The 17,036-nt window shown below is 44.2% G+C and overlaps 1 protein-coding gene across 1 annotated transcript in view; it reads right to left on the bottom strand.

Annotated features, from left to right (window-relative positions):
- Positions 1-1,453: 1,453 nt before the first annotated feature.
- The window catches only part of SLC1A4 (solute carrier family 1 member 4), a 33,910-nt gene continuing 18,327 nt past the window's right edge, over positions 1,454-17,036 (bottom strand). Inside the window, exons 5-8 of the mRNA XM_066546344.1 lie at positions 16,276-16,509; positions 14,904-15,098; positions 13,328-13,462; positions 1,454-11,121 (exon numbers count right to left, since the gene is read on the bottom strand). Coding sequence (XP_066402441.1) covers positions 10,887-11,121; positions 13,328-13,462; positions 14,904-15,098; positions 16,276-16,509 — 799 coding nt within the window. The 3' untranslated portion in view covers positions 1,454-10,886. The remainder of the gene's footprint in view (positions 11,122-13,327; positions 13,463-14,903; positions 15,099-16,275; positions 16,510-17,036) is intronic.

Below are 17,036 nucleotides of genomic sequence, written 5' to 3' on the forward strand. Positions count from 1 at the left end.
ACTAATCTGCTCATTGGCCATAATTGCATTTCCTCTGCAAATATTAAGTTAGAACAATAGCAGTGGCTTTTGTAATAAATTTACTTTTAAATGCTTTTCATGTGAACAAGAGAAATGCGTGTTGCCTGCCTAGAGCTTAGAAGAAAGAAGTGAGGAGTATTTTCCCAAAAAATGCTTCAAAAAAACCCAACAAAATGAAGAAGTTGTAAAGCAGGTGGCCAGATTTGTAGGTGGTGGTAGAAAACCAGAATAAAATCAATAAACTTTAATTAAAACTTCACCATCTTTTATATCTTTGTTGAAATAGCATATGAAACCATCTCTTTATCCATAATAATGCCTAACAAGGGCTAATAATGTCTGGCTGGAGGCACCTGGGACTCAGTCTAAGGCTTAGCTCAGCTCTCATTAGACAAGCAATCATTGCACCTTTTCCACAGGTCTCACAAATCTGCGGTTTCATATGGCAAATCACTATGGCTCTGCCAACCATCCCAGAAGACTTGAGAAAACCTGTATGCAAAGCTGACATGCGAATGGCTCCAGGCTCTGGTCCCAGAGGACCAGAAGTGAGCTAGTTCAGCTAGGAAGTGAGAAGCCAAAGACACAACCATGGAGTCAGGCTTTTTGGAAACCACCACATTGGTGGTTTTGTAAGATTTACATTCCAGGGCATAACACCAGTCACAATTTGTAAATCATAAGTGGGCAGGTCCTTCAAATTCTGCTTCTTTTTTTTGGTGCTTGCAACTCTTGTGAATTTTGCCCCCTTGTTTATTTATTCTGGGAGATAAAAAATTGAAGCTAACCCACCTACCCTTACATAGTAGATGTTTTTCCCTGAATTTGTGATGTTATGCGTGTGCATCTCAGGATAGACTCCACCCTTTGGAGATATGTGAGCTTTTAATGGAAAAGCTGTATCAAACCCACTTAGGGCAAACCCAGGCCCTCAGTTCTGAGACCAGCACATTGCGTGGATGGCTGTGTGGCAAATCTAAAATTACCCTGAACTTACCAGCCTGGCTGCCTATTGAAAAGCACTTCCTAATGATTACTCCCACTCTTCAATCCTTCTCCAAGGAACAAAGTCAGTTGGCTTGGCCAAAGGGCAGCAGGTGTGTCTGTCAGCCCTTCCACCCCACCACTGCATAACTGCTAATCCAGGCTCTCCCAAAGACCCTTTATAGCCCAGTACCTGTGCAGAGGGCTTGGAGAAATGCCAGCAGGGAAAGGGTTAAATGCTGACAATCAGGGACACCAGCATGCCAACAATGGGCAGGGTCTGGGAAAGCAGAACCAAACACCAAACTGCACAATTCTCACGCAGGGCATTTCCAAAGGAGTCTTCCCTCAGGTGACACAGCCTGATTCAGCAGGATGTCCCACTGCCTCTGCAAGGCTGATCCAACTAAAAGGCCAGGTCTTCTCCAAACAAAGATGGAAACATGAATTCTGTTTGGGGTGGGTTTTATTTTAGATTGAGAAGCTACACAAAGAGAGAACAAATATATATTTCCATGAGAGAAGGGAAAAAGAGAGTATCCCATTGTGTCACCCTCCTAATACAACAAACCATCCCAACCTGAGCCACAGGACGGCTGCTCCCCAGGTAGGCAGGGAGTCCTTACTCCAAAGGGCACAGCACACAACAAACATCTGTAACATCTGCCCAAGGGTCACACAGCCCCAGACACAGCGGTATGGTCTTGTCTTTGCGTACGTGCACGTACATCTCTTCCTGGCAGACACTGGAAAGGCTGATACAGAGTCACATGGGAGAAACCCACAGCTTTGAAAGAGGAACAGCTACTGATGGGCACAAGGATCAACACACCCACACGGCACAAACACCTCTTCAAAGGAGTGGTTGCTCTAAGCACAAGGCAGATACGTTTGTATCAGTGATACTGGATTGTACTGGAGTGGATGGCAGTGAATTTCAGAGTTCATCTTTCTCTTTAATAAAGTCATTAATCAAATGGTTTAGCATATAAAAATACAATAATCCTTCCTCCTAATCAGAGCAATTTGTGTTCAGATAGAAATAAAAGCACACACACATACACGCCTCAGGATTGCTGCCAGAGAGCTCACAGGATAAAGAAAAGAAAACCATTTTCCTTGTCTCACACCAGGATATCCCATTCTCCTTCCTGTCTCCAGGGATAATGGAGTCTTTCAGCTTTGGTGCATAGTTATATTTGAAAGCCAAACAGCAACTTGGAATTTGTCCTGAAGGGAGCCAGGACAAGGCACCTTTAAGGATAATAAGGCAGAAGGGGACTCCTCATGTGCAGGGGTGGTCCTGCTATCCCTGAATCTGAGGGATTAATCAAAATCTAATCAAAGTCTTCACCCTCACAAAGTGTGAGTGAGTCAGTCTCAGTTTGCTGTAACCAAGAAGCTGTTCAGGAGCAGAGGTTTGCTCAGCTATTTGCAGTGCTACACATGGTCTCCATCCCATACAGCACAACCTTACAAGAGTGCAGCCAGGATAGGAACTGAGGAAGTCTAAATAAGATTACGTCCTTAAAAGAATGGAATTCTCATGGATGGCAAACACACCATGAAGTGAAACACATGTGTGAAACACGTGATATCTTCCCACAGTGGGCTTCAGGGAAGACAAGTCAACAGAGCATCTGTTGTGGAATAGAGCAGGGAGGCAGCGACAGCTGGGCCACCTTGGTCACAATTATTTGACTAATTAAGTGTAAAATGTCATTAAGGTTGCCTTAATGAAGCAGGGTTTGTTCAGTCAGATGCTCTCCAAAGCTGAAAACATGTCTTTGTCCCCTGCCAACAGGACAAGAAACAGTCCATGTCCTCAGATGGGGCCAGAATATCTTTAAGTTTGATCTATGTACTATAGGAGCCTGATCCTGCTGGGATCTGGGCAGACTCCAAGGAGCAAACAGACTCTGCAGGAGGGATACAGAGAAGGCAAACTGAACAAAATATGGGGAAGTTTCCTTCTGCTTCAACACTGACCACTAGGAAAACACTTTTTTTTAGAGGCCACATCATAAGAATACTCTGAGCACATAAAATGCCTTTAGTTACAGCCAAGAAAGATTGCTTTAAAAACATTGCTTTACTGCTGCTTTGTTGATCATGATCATCTTAAAAGGCCCAGACCAATCCTCCAATGCTGGTACAGAGGTATCTTCATCAGAAATCCAGAAACCACAGAAAGCTCAGGAAATTACATCAATGCACATGAGTGAAGGCCCTGGCCTGTCCTTTTTGCAGCATTCCTTCTGGTTCTAAAAAAAGCTACAATCCAAACCAGTTAGTATCCAGAGTATTTTTTATAGTTAAGCACAACTTTTCCTGTGGGAATGTAATCTGGGGGATTCAGATATTGTAAACAGTTCCTTGAGAGAACAGTTCCCTAAGTAATTTCCTTCTGTAACATGTAACTGCAATTAAGTTGCACACACATGCCATATGCAGTTTAGTTTCAATTACTAAATACATGCTTGGCAAGGAAGAGCATTACTTTCTCAGTGTTGTTTCACCAGAAGGAGCAAGTGAAAGCTATCCTAAGGAACATCCAAGACCAAATTTCTTGGTCTCTGTGGCTTAAAACCACACCGTTAACTTTGTATTACAACAGTGTTGGCTCAAAATCCATTTCCTCATACTGGTTCCTGTTGGTAGCCCTGCTTGCCTTGCAAGCAATATCTGTGGCCTTGGGAGACAAGTATAAATGTTTCTTGAGCAAGATTTTACATAAAAGCTGTGGGCCAGCTGAAATGTCCACAGTCCTCACCTCCTGCTGGCACCAAGATCTGAGGTTAAATCCAAATGAGATTTCACAACTGTTAAGGATGATGCATCTGCTGACACTGAGATATAATTTGATAAGTAACCACCCTGTGAACTCTTGAATGAAAGATTTTTTTTTTCTTCTCAAAATCTCTGTACAGAATCAAATATATTTATAAGCCCTCAGATGTGGATTCTTTTAAGGAGGTGATAGTTGTTAGCTAACAATGAACCTGGCTTGGGGACTCAGAGTCTGCTCCTAGCCAGCTTGGAAACTTCTTCAGAGAGAGAGTTCTTTCACCTTTTTCTGTATTCATTCACTTGTGCAGAGGTGAACTGATGCCTGCTGGTCACAAGTGCCTGTAAAGACCCCATGCAGAGAATGAATTCTGTGTTAACATTAACTTTCCAAGACAGTGCTCAGATGTGAAGACCTACGTGAGCCAAATAAGACTCTGGATCACTTATTGTCAGAGTTAAAATATTCAGGGGCAACTGTTTCAATGTGTTGCCCAAAGTCTGGAAGAAGTTTTAGATCATTTGTCAAATGATCCTTTTTCTTCCTGCCAGAAAACTGAAGCAGCAACTGAGCATGGCTTTCATCAATATGCTCCCATAGATAACAAGTTGGTCTTTGTCCTTGGAGAATAATGGTCTCCATGCATTTATCTGAGGAGCATTTGTCCTAGCTATCCTGCAAGGAGGAATGTGGGTCAATCCCTGATCCAGAACTGTACTGCTGTTCCTCTGGTCATGGCCAGCAGCCAGCAGCAGCTTATCAGAGCTCCATGCTGGCCCTCTGCATGCTGCCTTGTTGCATTTCAGAAACTTCAGCACTCCTGCCTCTCCCTGCAAATCCCACCCAATCAGCAGGCAGGGATTTGCGTTGTCTCTACTATGTGCCAGACAAATGCCTGCAACCTCTTTGATCCTATCCATATCAAAATACCAAGGAAAAGATGCTTCTTTATCCTCTTGCTTACCCTGTGCCTCTGCAGCCTTCCAGCTCTTCCTTCTTTTTCTCCACCTTTGTCACCCAAGACAACTTGTTCTTTGAGTTGAAAAGCTCTTTCTCCCACTGAAACTAGTCAGGAACTAAGCTGTCAAGACTCCCAATTTAGATGTTGAATCCATGGTGATGTCTGTTAATTTACCTGAGCCTAAGCTTTTATGGCATGTCAGGTGGAGATGGAAGGAGGCAGATAGAACAGGGCCCTGTGTTGTCCTTGACTAAGTCACATCCCTTTTCTGAACTGCAGCTCACACTGACACCAGCTCCCCCCGAATTAGCCCAGCAAATGCATCCACCTGATCTCTTTTCCATCAGTCATTCCTCCTCTAGCACAATGCAACTCTGCATACTTTCATTATTTGATTACTTTAAAATTTTTGAAAAGTTCATTATTCTCCAAGATTTACTGTTCTGTGTCTTAAGAGTGCTTTCCAAATATTGCAGCTCACTATCTTCCACACTATGGCCTGTGAGAGACATCTAAGTATCTGTACACCTAATTTACAGAAAAGGAAGCACAGGTATAGGACTTATGCAACCTGCCTAATTCTGTGCTGTTCATCTGTCACCAGATCAGTCATTACAGGCAGCTCTGTCATTATGAACTGCCAAGGCTCTGTGAAAATCAGTGAAGATGTAACAATTTTTCTTTGGTGAGTTTGTGTTTTGGTCTTTTGACTTGGTACCTGAGGCCCACTGCTCACTGCCTGTGGGAGGGTCAGGATTAAAAAATTATTATTTCCAACAGGATGACTGCAGAAATGCTCTGTGTTAGCAGAGGACCAGAGTGAAGATTTAGCCCAGGTTGTTGACCAATGCTGCAAATCTTTGCAGAAGAGGTGGTGATTTTGGCCCTTTTGCAAGCTCTTGAGGACACCACCTACAAAATATGGCTGGGTGGTCAGTCACAGAGATGACAGGGACTCTGACTTGACTGAAAGAGGAACTGTGTAAACACCTCAGATTTCATTGTTCTTGCTGCAAAATAAGGAGGAACCACAGGAATGGTGACACTGGGTCAGGTCCATATCTGGCACTGGTCACAGCAAATGCCCAGGGAAGAGTATGGGAACTGAGCAAGCACCAGCAAGCACCAGGAAAACCTGCCCCTCACACCCTGCCCCCAGTCTCTCACCACCTCAGGGCCATTGCCTCCACAGGGCTGCCCAGGAAAGACAAAGCAGAGATTGTTTCACCAACCCATGTGGTACTTGGCTGGCTCCACATCTCTGTTCTATCTGAGGGACACTGTCCCATCTGTCATATCCTGGCAGGGGAAGCCCTGGGATTGGCTCTAGTCTGTTCCCAAGACAAAAGCCATCCTGACTGCAAGAGACATCCCCAGAAGGGGTTGAAGGGGTTTGCAATTACCCAGTCTTGTAGAGCAATTACCAACACCAAGACTCAGCTAAAGCTCAGTTCTTTGGAATACAAGATCTTTACTGAAAATAACCTACAAGCAGCAAGTCTTGGCATCTTCCACTGCTCACTAAAGTTTTTCAGGCATCTACACCCATATCTCACAGCACAGAACAAGCACCTTTCTCAATATGAGAGACAGATACTGCTTGGCACTCTCAGAGCAACTCTAAATTACCAAGGCTCACAAGCCTCTGCTGAGTCCAGAACAGAAGCAAGGCAGAATGCAAACCAGAGCCCTCAAAACTCTGTCCACTCTCCCATTTATTCCTGAGCCACTGAAACATAAAAAGAACATAGGGTATCCCAGGAAACAGGATGAGATCAGGCAGTGATAAATAAAGCATGGAGTGAAAAGTCAATCCTAGAGAAGAAATAAAAGATGGTGCAAAATGGTCAAAGAAACTTCACTGAAAAAAAAGGCTTGTAGACTCTTCAATATTTCATAGAATCCACTGAGTTGGAAGGGACCCATGAGGATTATCGAGGCCAACTCCTGGCCTTGCACAGGACACCTGAAGAAACACACCATGTAATTTCCATATCTTTCTCTAAAAAGCAATTCCTGTACTAGAGGGTAGGACATGAGCTGAGAAGAGAACTTGTACCTTCCAGAAAAAAAAATAAAACAACAACAACAAAAAAAACAACCTAAAATCAAATAGAAAATAGTGTTTTCTGAAAATAGTGTTTTCAATATGAAATTTATTTCCTCTTAAAAAAAAAAAAAAAGCAACTAACTAAAGGTTTCCAATTTACAATTATGCCAGGAGGACAGAAATATATGTCCAGACAAGAGACACTGGAGTTAAGTACCACACTGGCACCAGATTTGTGGAGTGCCTGGGTGAGAGCAGAGCAGACACCCCTGGCTGCACCTGCAAGGCTCCTGAGCATCTTCCCAGCTCACAGCCTCCTGGAATAGGAAGCTCCCAGCGTAACACATTACACGGCAGGTCAAGAACAGCATCTCAAATGTACATACATCAACTGTCCTTTCATTTTTCTCCCAGCAGCCTGAAGACCCTGACCACTTAGAGCAAATGCCAAGTCTTCTATCTCATCAGGCTTACCACCAGGATCCACATCATTAGAGTGGCAGTTGTTGGAATGCATCACATTTTTTACAGTCTCAGAGAGTGCAATACTGGATCTTTCACATTCCTACCTTAAGAAAACAATCCAGGTAGAGAGTTCTAGAATGCATCACTGCTATCAAGAGGAATGGGAACATCACAGAAAAACAAGAAATGTAAATTTTGACACAAATGATTAAAAAAATTACCAAGAAGATGTTCTGACAAGCAGTAATTATCCAGCACTACTGCTTCCATAGATCCCTCTTGTTGTGCACAAACAACAAAAGACCTGGCACATTTTTAAGTCTAAAGTAAGGCTTCTGTAAGACTACAGATTTCTGGCAGGTTAAGAGCTAAAAACTCATGGTTCATATAAATCTTATGATACCTATCTCCAAGAAAATTAATATCAGATTTCCTTGATTAAATTCCTGCTATGAGAATGATCTGACCTCCTTAAATCCAACTGCTCTAATAAGCTTTACATGGGACTAGACATTCACATCGATGCAAAACAGGGCAACCCATAGTGGGGACTGGGAGAGGCGTTCAGTGAAGACTGATCTTCTGCATTGCTATTGGAAAATACTAATACTGGGGTATTTGCTTCAATTCTCCATTTCCTGGGATCCCCTGTCAGGAACAATGTGCAACAGCCTATGGCACACTGCTACAAGGATGAAGCAAGCTCCAGCTGCAGCACCATAGGGAAGAAGGTTCATATGGCAAAGTAGTGCCTTGCAAGGAAGCCCAGCCTTTGGGTTTGCCCAGGGCAGTACTTCTTCCTGTGGGCAACAACATCTTCAGGGTGAAAAAAATTAAAATTGTGATTTCTTCTCTGAAATGGTGCTGTGATGCTTCAAGAATTGTCAGGTTAGTACTGCCCTCATGTGCTGATCCTAGCTGCATGTGTCACAGTGAGGGAGAGCAGCATAGAACCACAGAATGTTAAAGGGTTGGAAAGGACCTTATAGATCATCCAGTCACAATCCCCCTGACATGTGCAGAGACAGCTCCCACAAGACCAGGTTACTCAAGACCTTATCCAGCCTGGCTTTGAACACTGTCAGGGTTGGGGCATCTACAACCTCCCTGGGCAACCTGTTCCAGTATCTCACCAAATTTCATCTCTTTCAGTTTGTATCCATTGGTCCTTGTCCTACCACTACAGTTCCTGACAAAGCCCCTCTCTGGCCTCCCGGTAGGCCCCCTTCAGATACTGGAAGGTTGCAATGCAACCTTCTCTCCTCTGGGCTGAACAACTCTGTCAGCCTGTTTGTTCAGGGGATCTGCTCCCATCCTTTCTGTGGCCCTCATCTGGACTTGCTCCGACAGTTCCATGTCCTTCTTATGTTGGGAACACCAGAACTGTACACAGTATTCCAGGGGGTCTCACAAAAGCATAGGAGCTAAACGTCTGATGAGGGATAAAATTAAACTACAGAACCCAGCCCACAGGAGACAGTCAAGATTTTCAGTTTCCTTGAGACATCCACATACTATTTTAAAATCTAAGTATTTGGGGTTCTGGTGCACTCAGGTATTTCAAAGAGATACTTAGACCTAAAAATGTGCTTTTGGTTTCCTGAGTTGAAAGGAGTCGGGATGATTCTAACAGGAAGAAATGCAAAGTTGATCTGCTGGGCAAAACACATCCCTACAGAACTGTTTTTGTCTCCTTCCATTTTGAAGGTGAGCCAAGGAATGACCAAATCTTGTGGACATGGCTACAAATAAACTGGTTAAGAAGAAAGTCCACCTGCAGTTCCCAGAGGGCTGACTAATCCTTTCCTACTTGGATTGTCTGCATGGCTGCAGTGACTGGATTAACCGCCAGTCATGACACACTCATGGTGCTCTCCCTCAGGGGTGGCCACATCTCACTCTGAGTGTCCTCCTGCAAAATTCATTGTGTCCCTCTACCAGGAGGGATGCTTTGCAAAGGAAGGCAGCTGCTGCTATGGAAGTGGAGTTTCCTCTTCCTAGCACTGATATCTTTCCAAGATAGATTCCTCTGAAGCAAGAGAGGAGAAAGTAAAAGGGAGACTTTAGCATTACGTTATATCAAAGCTAAGGGTAAATATATATTGCTGAACTAACAGTGTGGAGATGGACAGTATGCAATCTCTTGTTGAAGGAGCCAAGGGAAAACATCACAAGTCCAGGCAAATCTAGGCATGCGTAGTCATAATTTTCTAACTATTAGCATCCAAAGAGCCAAGATAAAGCAACAGGATCTTGGTAATGAGTTTGCCAGACTTTGTTCAGGTTTGGGATGTAAATTCAGGAAGGACAAAGTAAAGGCAAAAAGGAGGAGTAAGAATCCAGAAGCATTTTGCTGAGCTTCAAGCAAAGGTTACCACCTGCCATGAAAGCATTATCCTGGCCCAGCACCACCCAGAATTACTACAAGTAAACTGCTGCCAGAAAAGCATTTATGCAGGACCAAACTCCTAGCAGGAACAGGTAGCCAGCTCCCACACAGAGATTATAAACTCACCTCTTCTCTTCCCTTTCAAGCCAAGACTCAGAGTTGCCTGTCATCAGTTTTCACACGATGTGTGTTCAGAATTTTTCTTCCCCTATTCAATTTTGCTGAAAGAGAGTATGCCTAAAGTTGTTTTGATTGACCCATTAAATAAACATGAGCAGGATGGGGTGTGCTTACAGAGAATCACATGTGTTTTCATGAAGGGAACTGACTTTTGGATTTATGGATGTTGTCACAGGCAAGCCTCTTTCAGACATACCAATGCTGGAACAGACTCTACATTTTTTTCAGCTCCAAAGGGATTACTTTAACAAAATTTGTTCTTCCTCTGGATTTTTTCCTAAACAGCTTGGTTAGAAGAAAGGAGGAAACCAATCCTTGATCTGCACGAAGATCTCCTCTGTTTGGTCCCACAGTTTGGGAGTTACTAAACAAGGAAAGCTGCTATGAGCTGCAAGGTAGAGAGAGAATGAAACAAGTCCCTGTAAACTATTAATTTAGGTATGAAACAAAAAAAAAATTAAAAATGGAAAACAGCTAGTTTTAAGGACATATTCAAGGTTTTTAATGGATCGGAGAACATGAGAGGAAGGGGAGTGGGAGAAAAATGTTGCTTCATATCATGGCTGTAATGGTTGGTAAGTGTTTCCAGGCTGGAAAACAAATTCAAGCAACATTTTCACCCACTCTGGAGTTTTTAGACTGCTTCTCCATTCAAACAGCAGCAAAAATTTTTCCCTACAATACGCACATACTGGGTTTGTCTACCTCCCTATCTTCAACCCATCTGAGCCTTCACTAATGGCAGTCTTGTTAAACCAGAAGCCTCGATGGCAGTTCTCACGTACATGTACACAAGTGTGCAGTGCAACATGTATACATGTACACACATAAACTATCAAAATACTATTATAAAGTGAGTGTTCCTCCTCAACACCCCTTCTCTGCCCACCCCACCTCCCTCCCCTTCCCCAGGCCAGCATATTTCAAAGCAGACTGGAACTGAGCACTTCCAAGAGCCATCCAGCCCCAGGTCGCACTGCAAAGGTCTGGGTGCGTTGCCAAGTCCCTGGGCCACCTCGAGGACTGGTCTCGACGAGCGGCCTCGAGTTCACAATACTGATTCCTTGGATTCAGGGTCTGCTGTGCTGCTTGTGTTGGAGACTGGGTTTTTGTGGGTTACCAAGGGTGACGTTTCTGCTTCAGACTTGCTGTTAGCAACTGCTTCTACGGTGACTTCCTTGAGCTCCTGCTCTCTCTCTTTCTTGTCTTTTTCATTCAGGTAATTAAGGATGCCTGCTCCCAGGGCATCCCCTTCCACATTCACAACTGTGGTGGTTCGGTCCCTGGTGAAGATCAGAAACAAAAACCAAAGCAGCAGGGTTTTAGTTTTAAGAGAGTTATAACACAATAAGGGGAGCTGATTCACCCCTGCAGAACCATGAACATCAGTGGAACCAGACAAGGGAGATGTAGTTATCAAAGGTCTTTTCCACAGAAGTATCATCTCTATTTCAGAACTAAAAATGTGCACCAGAGCAGGTTTAAGGTCAGTCAAACTTACTATCAGCTGGTTCTGGTCTCTCTGTGGGTTGCAGCAATGGTACTACTCTTTCTCAGGCATCCTGCTTTTCACAGGTCACCTCCTTCCTCTTCCCTTTCCGCAGGCCAGCATTTTTCAAATGCATGTTCAGAGCAGGAACTTACTTCGGGCTTATCCAGTAAGTGACTCAGAACACCCAGCTCTCTTTTTTAACTACTGTGACTGATATCTTAATCCAAGCACCTACTTAAGGGATCCTTCCAAAAGCAGGCAGAATGACTTGTGTTCTCTGCATTTGTTCCCCATAGCACCTGCCCTAATTTTTGGTCCTACAACACAAAACTCATGTGCCAGGGTATAATGGAAGAGATTTATGAGTCATAAAGATGAACAACATTCTCATGTGTCTTTTGAGACTTGCTAGTCATTCTGCAGCCTAACTTTACCAGAGGCTCAACGTGTAATTGTGGTCCTCTCTGGTAATTAAACAGCTGGCATTAAAGCAAGACATGGGATTCCTTCCTCCCTCTTTTCCCCTTTTGTTACAAGGCTGAGCTCCTTGACTTGAACACTGTTGACCACAGAGGGATGCTACCTATCTTAAAAGGAAGGCAACCAGCACAACACAGGCTAAGAGCAGCCCTGAGTGGAAGGACAGGCAAGTTTTTCACTCTTGCCTTGAAGCACTTGCAAGTATAGGTGTGGAACACTCAGCCACTACTGTACTTCCTTAGAAAGACAGGATAAAAATGGCTAGCCAGAGCTTTGCCTGTATCTCCTGTCCTCTGGAGGTGGCTGATCCCCAAGAGGTTACAGTAAGAAAGAGTGATGACCCTAAGGAAGCTGTAGGAATATGCTCCACAGACATGTGTTGTGTGGGAAGGGAAGGTAATACAGCTGCCACATCCCACAGTCTCTGAAATTCAAGGGCGTCCTCAAGCATCCTAATTTCCACATCTGCTGTGGGAATGCACCATCTATACAGACAGGCTGGTGTTTCCAAAAAGCAGTGCTGAGGCATTATGTGCAGTGCAAACCAGGAGCTGCCCAATAACTACCAAATGGAAACAAATTACCTAAGCAGGATTCAGATCACTTGACCCATGTGACTTCTAACCTCCTTCCCTGAAGATGGAAAGGAAAGGTGGTAATACTGTCTGCTAAACTTGTGACACTCAGCAGTGTGTTCCAGCCATGACAGTGCCCAGGGCAGTCCCAAGTGTCACAAACCCTGTGTCCCTGCCCTGCCAATGGACAGCACCCCTCTATGACACTTGTGTGGGTGCTTTGACCACAGTCTTGAAACTATTAAAAAAGTTCAAACAATAGCTGACAAGAGCTTCTGATGGAAACTGCTTCGCACACATGACTTAGGAAGTTTTCCACAAGTGATGTTCAGACTCAATTTCCTTTGTCCTCCCCTGCCCTTCTAGCATCCAATTAATTTGCAGCAATATCGACACATTCTAAATGGACTTTTAACAACCATTCTAATGGGAATTAAAGCCAAGAAGAAATACATTTCTACAAAGGCTGAATAAAAAAACTGAAGAGGGATTTCAGCATGCTGACTGCTTTAAATGGGAAGGCACCACCTTTTCCATTCTCCATCACAGGTTACCTGTCCCATAGGGTCTTATTTTCTACTGGGTTACATTCTGTACTTTGACCACATTTCCAGCTAAACATGCTACAAGAATGCTGTAGTGATGTGGATGTCACTCTCTTTTCCCATGTAACAAGTGACAGGGTGCGAGGAAATGGCCTCAAATTGCACCAGAGGAGATTTAGATTTGATATTATGAAAATGTTTTCATGGGAAGAATTGTAAATCATTTGAACAGACTGCCTATGAAAGTGGCGGAGTCCCCATGACACAGCTTAATGGGGAGCACGGTGTGTGGTGCTACACTGACAAAATCTGAACGTTTTTTTCCAGCCTTAGCCATTGTGAAATTGCATGTTTCCATGCTTCCCAAGAGCAGGTAGGCGGGGCCTGCAGTACTCACACGATCCAGTCCACCGCCAGTATGAGGGACAGGTCGTTGGTGGGCAGCCCGATGGCCTCCAGGATGATGGCGATGGTGAGGACGCCTCCGGCAGGGACCCCGGCTGCTCCCACGCTGGACGCCGTGGCCGTCACGCTGCAAAGCAACGTCCATGCCTGGTTAGAGGACTCCCAGCTCTCCTCTGCTGCACTCTGCCACCTGCTTCCCCACCATGGGAACTGTAAACAAATGCTCCAGCATGGGACACGCCGAGCATTTGCTTCCCAGGCAAACCCCTTCCTGCCTGCTGATGCAAAGGAACGGGTACAGAGGACGGGCTCAGCAGGGATCCAGCAGTTACCGTGGCGATGGCTCTGGGGTCAACACCAGGACTGCCTTCTCAGGATAACAAACAACCAACACAACTGTATCCTGCTGCCTTACTAACACTCCCAGCTCCAGTATGCTGAGGGACTTACAGCTCCTGACCCCACGTGTACAAAGGCAAACTCTGCCATGCAGGGCACAGCACCTTCTCTGTGTCTCATTTGCATCCCAACACAGACCCTAAACCAGGAGCTGGAAACCTGCAGTGCCTGTGCTCAACACACCTTTTTGTGTGCAGATGTCTGCAACTGAGCTCTCCTTGGGCTATCACTACATCATCCTCAGACCTGTCTTCACACCTGATTCACTAAGAGTACCTGAAAAGCTAATTTGGCTACCCACCCAATAAAAAAACCCAGTGCCCCAGCCCTGCCTTAAATAGACAAACAACATACTGGGAAACATAATCAAAAAGAAAATAAAACCTGGCCAGGAAGGGTGAAAAATGCCAGGAACCAGCCCTAGGAGGCATGTGGTGGATGCAGCTGTGGCTGCTGGGCACAGCGAGGAGTTTACAGAACTGCTTGTAGCATCCTCATTTAAGGGATTTTGAGGAGAGAAATGAAGATAATGACACTTCATGGGATATGGGGCATTGGAGGATATTCCAGGCATAGAGGGGAGAGAGTCTTAGAGAAGGAGGTAGGACTGGGGAGGTGGAGGGGATAATGGAGCAAAGCAGTTAGGAGGGGAAGAACAAGAGATCTGTTCAGGAAAGCCAGCAATGTGATGGTAGGAAGAACAGAGATAAGCAGGAACAGAGTCTTTAGTACAAAATTCGTGCATAAGGAACCAAGGAGCTGGCAGGAGAATTTTCTAAAACATCCAGAGGGGGAGTCAGGGGATACTTTCTGAGCAGTGCAGAATGCCTCAATTACCCAGCCTAATGGTGACTGAAGGATGGAGGAGTGAGATGCTTAAAGAAGGAGAGGAATTTCATGTGAGAAAGAGCTTTAAACAGCTCAAAGATGTTTCAGAATGTTTCAGAATTCAATTACCCCTACCAGGTTCCACCTTTCATTAAATCGAGACTCTGGCAAATCTTGTAAAGGTTTAAAGACTCCATCCTTTAATCACCCTATAATTATGTTACATAGCAGTTTGTAAGCTTTAGGTCAGAGATGTGGAATGCTAACTGTTAGCTATTAACAGAGAGACCACAGCTTTAATGTGTCTGGGGGCCAGAAGAATGTGGTTGCAAACAACTTACAGAATTGTGAAGATCTGCCCAGGGTTGAGGTCGACATTATTCAGCTGAGCAATGAACACAGCTGCCATGCACTGGAAAATAGCAGCTCCATCCATGTTTACAGTGGCCCCAATGGGAAGGATAAATCTGCTGATCCTCTTGTCAACTCCGTTGTTCTCCTCGATACACTTGATCATGGACGGGAGCGTGGCAGAGCTGGAAACAGAACAGGGAGAAATGAAACGGAGCACCAGGGTGCTCTGAATGTCCCATCACTGTCTCATGGCTTCCATGTTGCTGGTATGCTGCAGACAGGACTGTCAAGGCAACAATGCCATTTTACAGTCCCTCTCTGGCATGATGGCAATGAGGGGCCTTCCTGGTTCAGTTTTGAGCAGAGGTCTTTAATAATCTGCTTTCATCCAGAAATAGCTGATAAGGACTTTAATCTCCCAGAAGCAAGAACTCATGACTTAACACAGTATGCAGCATTACATGGCTGTAGAATGAACAAGTCTCAAACTACAAACATGCAGTAACAGATGCAAATATAGCAGGGGAGGTTGGAACTAGATGATCTTTGAAGTTCCTTCCAACCCAAACCACTGTATGATTCTATGATAATATAAACACAACAGATGCAACAGCAATCTCTGTTAATGCTGTATTAGTACCTTCTCAAATGAACAGAAAAATAATTAAAAATAAAACATCACTCTTGGATTTACTTCTTGCATTATAATTTAGATAGTTTTATTCATAAACCTCTCCTACTATGCAGAAGGAGAGTTTATAAATAGTACTTCAGTGCCATCAGCAGACATGCAACAGCTTTTGGGGACGACCTGAAATGATTTTATATAGTATGTCATCTGATCAGGTGTTTGTATTTGAGAAAAGTGTAAATGACATGCTCAATCATTTGGTTATGACAAATAAAAGCTGATCAGGCCAGATCTTTGAAATAAATAATTTTAAATGCCTTTACACTAACAAGCAAGTCTGCTTTGCTCCTACAAAATTAGTCTAAATTTGTTCCAGGTCCTTCTGAACTTAAAAAGTAAACTTCTGAGGACAAAGTCACTCACTACTGACCCTCACTTCACTAAAATTAAAAGGACAGCTGGCAGGATCATTTAAAGGCAATTTTTCCCTCCAAGATATTTCCAACTAGGCATCATGCTATGGCCTCCATATTTTGAGGAATTATTTTCAACATCTGATAATCAGGCTGACGACAGCAGTGAGCATCTCTGTGCTCAGAAGACTCAGAACTCTCTCCTTTCTGCAATCTCAGGAACAACAGTCACACCTTAAAATAAAACTGGATACAGCCAGTTTAGGGTGACAAACATACCCAGGCTAGTGTCTCAGAAGTGGCACAGAAACCCACCTGGAGCAAGTGGCAAAGGCAGTGGCAAGTGGTGTGATAAGTCCTAAGAGAAAACGATACGGATTTTGCCGTGTGGCTGCAAAATAAATAAGTGGCAGAATGATTCCTCCATGGATGACGTGGCCCAGGATAGAGGCAAAGATGTATTTTCCCAGACTGGTCACCAGAAGCACAATATCTTCCATTTCCACAATCTTGCTCCCAACAAGGAACATAATGCCAATAGGTACATACCTGTGTAAATGAAATATTGGCTGTCATTAAGTAAAAACAACAAGCCTTGGAAAACATGACATTTTCTGTCCTAGAGATAATATTCCCCTAAACAATCTGCTGCTCCTACTGAAGGGTGATTCTTTATTCACCACACGCTCAGGTTAGGCAAATTTGGAAGGCTTTTCTAAGACTCTTGTTTGGTGGATGGTAAGCAGTCAAATTTTAAAAGGTCTGTTCACTTATGCCCTCAGACACAAGGCAAGGAGAGTGCCAAAGGGAAAGTGAGTGGGAAGCAGAAATGCTGCCAGGAGCTACCAGGGCAAGACACCAGTGAGGAGAGGAGGGAAGGGAAGGGAGCAGCATCATATCACTGGAGTACAGACAGGGGTCAAAGAGTTGGGTTTCAGACATGCAGAAACTGCCAGCAGGAGTACAGAGTCAGGTCATTAAAATCACAGACACACTGGGTGCCAGCTCTGTGGAGGTTAAGAAAAAGCTGTGTACATACCAGAGAGCTCAGCTAAAGGCTGCTGATGCATTTGCCA

Source organism: Molothrus aeneus, chromosome 3 (assembly GCF_037042795.1).
Source record: "Molothrus aeneus isolate 106 chromosome 3, BPBGC_Maene_1.0, whole genome shotgun sequence".
NCBI lineage: Eukaryota > Metazoa > Chordata > Aves > Passeriformes > Icteridae > Molothrus > Molothrus aeneus.